This window comes from Plectropomus leopardus, chromosome 16, assembly GCF_008729295.1.
Source record: "Plectropomus leopardus isolate mb chromosome 16, YSFRI_Pleo_2.0, whole genome shotgun sequence".
In the NCBI taxonomy this organism is placed as follows: Eukaryota; Metazoa; Chordata; class Actinopteri; order Perciformes; family Serranidae; genus Plectropomus; species Plectropomus leopardus.
In genome coordinates this window covers 1072314-1079404 of record NC_056478.1, presented here as the reverse complement: position 1 = coordinate 1079404, position 7091 = coordinate 1072314, and the positions used below count along the sequence as shown (strand labels likewise).

General features: G+C 49.5%; 1 protein-coding gene across 3 annotated transcripts in view; it reads right to left on the bottom strand.

Moving 5' to 3' along the window:
- Positions 1 to 4681, bottom strand: part of LOC121955586 (ankyrin repeat and SOCS box protein 2-like) — a 6814-nt gene extending 2133 nt beyond the window's left edge. For 2 of the 3 annotated variants that reach the window (XR_006106638.1, XM_042503608.1), the window contains exons 1-9: positions 4599 to 4681; positions 3890 to 4264; positions 3579 to 3689; positions 2957 to 3126; positions 2719 to 2874; positions 2376 to 2621; positions 1850 to 2021; positions 945 to 1509; positions 666 to 819 (exon numbers count right to left, since the gene is read on the bottom strand). Coding sequence is in view for 2 of the 3 variants with exons in the window: in XM_042503608.1 (XP_042359542.1) it covers positions 666 to 819; positions 945 to 1509; positions 1850 to 2021; positions 2376 to 2621; positions 2719 to 2874; positions 2957 to 3126; positions 3579 to 3689; positions 3890 to 4257 (1942 nt within the window). In the remaining variant the exon portion in view is untranslated. The remainder of the gene's footprint in view (positions 1 to 665; positions 820 to 944; positions 1510 to 1849; positions 2022 to 2375; positions 2622 to 2718; positions 2875 to 2956; positions 3127 to 3578; positions 3690 to 3889; positions 4265 to 4598) is intronic. The other variant, XM_042503609.1, reaches the window with a different exon arrangement.
- Between the last annotated feature and the right edge of the window lie 2410 nt (positions 4682 to 7091).

Below are 7091 nucleotides of genomic sequence, written 5' to 3'. Positions count from 1 at the left end.
AGACACTACAAGACAAACCAGTAACACCACTGAGAAACCACGAGAGAAACCATTAACACCACTGAGACACTACAAGACAAACCAGTAACACCACTGAGACACTACAAGACAAACCAGTAACACCACTGAGAGACCACGGGACAAACCAGTAACACCACTGAGAGACCACGGGACAAACCAGTAACACCACTGAGAAACCACGGGACAAACCAGTAACACCACTGAGAGACCACGAGACAAACCAGTAACACCACTGAGACACTACAAGACAAACCAGTAACACCACTGAGAAACCACGAGACAAACCAGTAACACCACTGAGAAACCACAAGACAAACCAGTAACACCACTGAGACACTACAAGACAAACCAGTAACACCACTGAGAAACCACAAGACAAACCAGTAACACCACTGAGAGACCACGAGACAAACCAGTAACACCACTGAGAAACCACGAGACAAACCAGTAACACCACTGAGAGACCACGAGACAAACCAGTAACACCACTGAGAGACCACGGGACAAACCAGTAACACCACTGAGACTCTACAAGACAAACCAGTAACACCACTGAGAAACCACGAGACAAACCAGTAACATTTAGAGTTGTATACTGGGGGAGGAGCTGATCGGTATTGACTGGTCATCGGTTATTGATTTACCTGCCTTGTCCTTGATAACGCTCCAATCAGAGAAGCTGTCCAGGTGTTCCATCAGCCGCGAGCAGAGAGTCACATGACCAACGTAGTCCAATAAGACGTCAATGATTGGCCCCGCCCACCGACTGATGCTGGGCGCTGAGATCATCTCACAGAACTGTCAATCAATCAGTCACAGAGGAATCAATCAGAGAACTGTTAATCAATCACAGAGCAATCTGATGTACTTTCTTGTGTCGCTCTCTCGTGTCGCTCTACCTGTAAACGTATAAACGGACTCACCTGAACGCCCGCCCCCTGCTGCGGCACTCTGTCGGTGAGCTCCCGCTCTGATCGGGTGGTTTTGATTGGCGGATGGGGTCGATTGCCGTAGATGCAGTTGAAGCAGGAGAGGGCGTGGCCTCCGTGGTCCAGCAGGTACTTGAACATGGGCAGGTACTTCATGGAGAACATGTAGACGGCGGGGAAAGTGGTCGGGTGCGTGGGGATGGAGGCGTTGATGTCGGCACCGTGCTCCACAAGCATGGTGACGGTCCTGATGCAGCCCTGTCTCGCCGCCACCATCAGCGGCCTGAACATGTCCAGGTTGGGGTCGGCACCGGCAGCCAGCAGCATGTGCACAGCGTCGACGTTGTTGTTGATGACGGAGAAGTAGAGCGCCGTGCTGCGGCGGTCTTGGTACAGCTTCGACCGGTCTTCAGACAGCCGGGCATTGACGTCGAAGCGAGCTTCGATCAGAGACTCCAGGACGTCGTCACGGTTACGCTCAGCGGCCAGGTGGAGCGGGCTGATGCCGGTCCGCCGGACTCGGGCCTTGCTGGTGGCCTTGATCAACATGGAGACGATACTGGAAACACAAACACAATCATAGCAATTAGACCAGACCAGCTAAACCCGGAGCCCTCTAAACCATCCTTACTGGTCCGGAGTCACTGGATTCCTCCTGATTTTTGATGATTTTCTTTTTCTTTATAATAATTTTAGGTACTTTTGGGTTTTTTTTTAATTAATATTTTCTTTTTTGGGGGCAATTTTTAAAGAAAACATGCCTTACAAACTTGCAAGCCCGCAGGTTAGAGAGGCACGTTTTCTTCAAAAAGCCACGATGTTGTTTTCTTCGGCCAAAAATCTGATCAGATCATCCTCACGACCCTCGCTCTCTTTACGCCTGCGGTCAGAGTGCCTACATGTCACTTCCTCTCTGGGCGGCGATGTGAAGCGGTAACAATCCGGTCTTCCCGGGTTTGTTGGCGTCTGCGTTCTGAGAGAGGAGGAGCTCCACGATTTCCTGGTGTCCATTTTTAGCAGCTTCATACAGAGCAGTGGCTCCGTCAGCAGCCTGACTGTTGATGTCCGCACCTGCAGGGGGTCAAAGGTCACAGGAGTCAGTGGTCACAGGGTCAAAGGTCATAGGGGATAACTAAGTTTACTGAAGTTGAACTAAACTGAATAAACTCAGCTTTGACCCTGAACACTGACCCCACAAAACCCAGTAGGGTCAGGGTCAGGGTCATGGTCTTGGTCATGATCTTGGTCATGGTCATGTCAGCAGCAGGGTCATGGTCATGGCCTTTGTCTTGGTCATGTCAGCAGCAGGGTCATGGTCTTGGTCATCTCAGCAGCAAGTTCATGGTCATGGTCATGGTCATGGTCATGTCACGGTCATGGTCAGCAGCAGGGTCATGGCCATGGTCAGCAGCAGTGGAGCATTACCGTGTTTGAGGAGGCAGCGCAGGGCGGCAACCTGCCCGCTCTGAGCGGCGGTGAACAGCGGCGAGATGCCGTACATGTTGGTGAGCTCGTGTTTGGCGCCGGCCTTCAGCAGCATCTCGCAGATCTCCACGTTGTTTCGGCACGCCGCCTCCTGCAGCGCCGTCCAGCCCTGAATACAGTGAGTGTTCACTGCCGCGCCGCGGTTCAACAACGCCGCCACTATAGCAGCGTTGCTCTTCTCACAGGCTGCAGAGAACAAAGACAATCCGTTAAAGGGACAGGACACCAAAATGGTCACCATCCACCACTCTGACGCTGTGACATCACTTCCTGTGGGTCTTACCTTTGTAGAGCGGCGTCTCTTTGTCGTAGTTGGGGATGTCGGGGTCCGCGCCGTTCTCCAGCAGAACCTCAACACATCGCAGCTGGTCTTTGCTGATGGCGACCAGCAGCGCCGACTCGCCGCGGTCTGCTCGCTTGTTGATCATCCCGGGCTGACCTGAACACGACACAACACCACTGTGATGTCATGGTGATGTCATTGTGATGTCACAGTTATTTCAGTGCGTGTGCGTCTCTACCTGACAGCAGGACTCTCAGACAGGTGTCCTGACCGTACCACGCCGCCTGGTGGATGGCGAGCCAGCCCGGTTTACTCGGCAGCATCAGGTTCATTCCCGGCCGCATCGCCAACGCTCTCACTCTGCTCGCATCACCGACACGGATCGCTTTGAACAGGGGCTCCTCCTCCCTGCAGGGACACACCCATCAGCCACCTGTCTCAACTGTCCCACTGGTCTCACCTGTGTCACCTGTGTTACATGTGTCACATGTGTCACCTGTTTCATCCGTTACTTCTGTCTCACCTGTCCCACTGTCTCATCTGTCTCACCTGTTTCACCTGTCTCAGCTGTCTCATCTGTCACTTCTGTCTCACCTATCCCACCTGTCTCATCTGTCTCACCTGTTTCACCTGTCTCAGCTGTCTCATCTGTCACTTCTGTCTCACCTATCCCACCTGTCTCATCTGTCTCACCTGTTTTACCTGTCTCAGCTGTCTCATCTGTTGCTTCTGTCTCAGGTGACTCACCTGTCTCACCTATTATTTCTGTCTCACCTCACCAGGTAAGACAAGTGAGACAAGTGAGACAGTTGAGACAGGTGAGACAGGTGAGACAGGTGGTGGTTCATAAGGGGACTCACTCTTCAGGTTCTGGACAGATGTGGACCAGACTGCCATCAGGTTTGCGATAAGCCACCATGCGTTTTCCAGAACCCGTCATGAAGCGACTGATGGTCCCGTCAAACGTCTTCCTGCACAGTAACCAGGACAACAGCCAATCAGAGCACAGACACTGTGACTCCGCCTCCTCTGCAGGTCAGGTTTCTTATGAAATGAAACACGATTTTCAACCTGTGAACTGGTGACATCGTGTTTCAGTCTGTTTTGGTCTGTTTTGGTCTGTTGTCTGTCTGTTTTCGGATAAAGACAAAATAAAGACATTGTTACGTACGGATCAGGAGGCTTTTCACTCGGAGGGTTTGGAGAACTGTAGTGGACGTCCGTCTGAGCTGCAGGTGGATTGTGGGAGCTGTGCTTTGCAGGTGGATTGTGGGAGCTGTAGTTTGCAGGTGGATTGTGGGAGCTGTAGTTTGCAGGTGGATTGCGGGAGCTGTAGTTGGTGTTTGCGGCTGCAGCGTTCGGCCGGCTGCTGTCTGGTTGGCGAGGAGGCGAGGTGGCAGCAATGGCGTTGGCGGTGTTGCAGGATGTGTCGGTCAGACTACGCTCAATGGCGATCTGCAGCAGCTCTTCGTCACTCAGGTTACTGTAGACAGAATAATCCTCCACAGCTCCAGAGCGAGAGATGCTGGCTGCCGCCATGACGGAGCTGAGGGGTCACAACAGGAAACAGTTTTACTGACCAACACCGTTCAGAGAAGGTTCAACCACACGGCGACTTTACGACGATTTACATCAACTGACGGACGGAAGATTAAACAGGAAACAAACCACAGTCAGCAGCACAGATGGTCAGACTTCAAACTTTAAACATTCAAACTTCAAACTTTCAAACTTTAAACTTTAAACATTCAAACTTTCAAACTTTCAAACTTTAAACTTTAAACATTCAAACTTTCAAACTTTCAAACTTTAAACTTTAAACATTCAAACTTTAAAAAAGTCGGCAGTAAAGACCAGAATTTGACTGAACATGAACTCACCTGTTTTTAAAATTCTTCTTTACTGATCCAACGTTTCCTCTGAGTCAGTGAAAGTCCGACTGTTGCCTGTCTGTAACAGAGACTGTGTTTATGTGTGTGTGTGTGTGTGTGTGTGTGTGTGTGTTTGTGTGTGTGTGTGTGTGTGTGTGTGCCCCCCCGGTCCTTGAGGTTTATTTTAAGGACTTGAAGTTTGAGCTCTTCCTCCAGCTGAGCTCTGATATCAAAGGTCGACCCTGTGAACCTGCAGTCTCAGTCAAAACAATATTTAATATATTTGATAAACTGAATCAATAACTGATCACTTTATGATCGATCACATATCAGCCTGGGATCAATCACAGATTCATCTTCAATTAATCCAAATTCATCCTCAGTCTGTTCAAAGACCACGTGTCCTCTGTCCTGGATTCATTCTCCACATTAATATGAGTCTTCTAACAACACGGAGCAATCACATGATCACATGATGGCACGATGTCATGATGCCGTGATCACGTGATCATGTGATCACGTGATGACCTGGTGACCTGCTTTTTGAAATAAAAATATCTGGCTGCTGTAAATCAGGTCAGAGGAGCGCTGTCCCCTGTTGATGTTATTTTTGAGGTGACAGCTGCTTTCGCTACAGCTCTGACATCCCATAATAATATAATAATAATAATATCCCATAATAATCCCTCCACTCTGACTGATTATTGATTATTGTCTGTGATAAACAGGCTGATCGCGAATGTAAACATTCACATCTGAATCCATCGCAAACTGGACCGGGAGGCTTTGCAGCATCCGTTTCCATGGAGACAGGTTACCTCACTGACACACTGAGGTCATTTCCTATTTTACCTCACCAACAGAATGACATCACTTCCTGGTTCAGCCTTCAAACTGATGAAAGAAAATCAAATATAGTTTGATGTTTTCATGAATCTGTGATGTAATCTACCGAAACCAGTTAAAACCTCAACATATTGATCCACCCGGAGAGCGTTAAAGTGTGTGTGTGTGTGTGTGTGTGTATGTGTGTGTGTGTGTGTTTGTGTGTGTTATTTTTAGACTCAGCTGCTGTAATCTGAGCCCTGAGGGTCAGAGCGGCCTCAATAAAAACATGTCAAACAGAGACCAGTTCACCTCACAGAGACCAGTTCACCAAGAGACCAGTTCACCACACAGAGACCAGTTCACCACACAGACACCAGTTCACCAACACAGAGACCAGTTCCCCAACACAGAGACCAGTTCACCAACACAGAGACCAGTTCCCCAACACAGAGACCAGTTCACCAACACAGAGACCAGTTCCCCAACACAGAGACCAGTTCACCAACACAGAGACCAGTTCCCCAACACAGAGACCAGTTCACCAACACAGAGACCAGTTCACCAACACAGAGACCAGTTCACCAACACAGAGACCAGTTCACCAACACAGAGACCAGTTCACCAACACAGAGACCAGTTCACCAACACAGAGACCAGTTCACCAACACAGAGACCAGTTCACCAACACAGAGACCAGTTCACCAACACAGAGACCAGTTCACCAACACAGAGACCAGTTCACCAACACAGAGACCAGTTCACCAACACAGAGACCAGTTCACCAACACAGAGACCAGTTCACCAACACAGAGACCAGTTCACCAACACAGAGACCAGTTCACCAACACAGAGACCAGTTCACCAACACAGAGACCAGTTCACCAACACAGAGACCAGTTCACCAACACAGAGACCAGTTCACCAACACAGAGACCAGTTCACCAACACAGAGACCAGTTCACCAAAACAGAGACCAGTTCACCACACAGAGACCAGTTCACCAACACAGAGACCAGTTCACCACACAGAGACCAGTTCACCACACAGAGACCAGTTCACCAACACAGAGACCAGTTCACCAACACAGAGACCAGTTCACCACACAGAGACCAGTTCCCCAACACAGAGACCAGTTCACCAACACAGAGACCAGTTCCCCAACACAGAGACCAGTTCACCAATACAGAGACCAGTTCACCACACAGAGACCAGTTCACCAACACAGAGACCAGTTCACCAACACAGAGACCAGTTCACTACACAGAGACCAGTTCACCAAGAGACCAGTTCACCAACACAGAGACCAGTTCACCAACACAGAGACCAGTTCCCCAACACAGAGACCAGTTCCCCAACACAGAGACCAGTTCACCAACACAGAGACCAGTTCACCACACAGAGACCAGTTCACCAAGAGACCAGTTCACCAACACAGAGACCAGTTCACCAACACAGAGACCAGTTCACCAACACAGAGACCAGTGTCCCAACACAGAGACCAGTTCATCAACACAAAGACCAGTTCACCACACAGAGACCAGTTCACCACACAGAGACCAGTTCACCACACAGAGACCAGTTCACAACACAGAGACCAGTTCACCACAGCATTGGCTAACGTTACCTACAAGTTGCAATAATGTTTTCAAGAAAACATTTTAATCTAACGTTCAA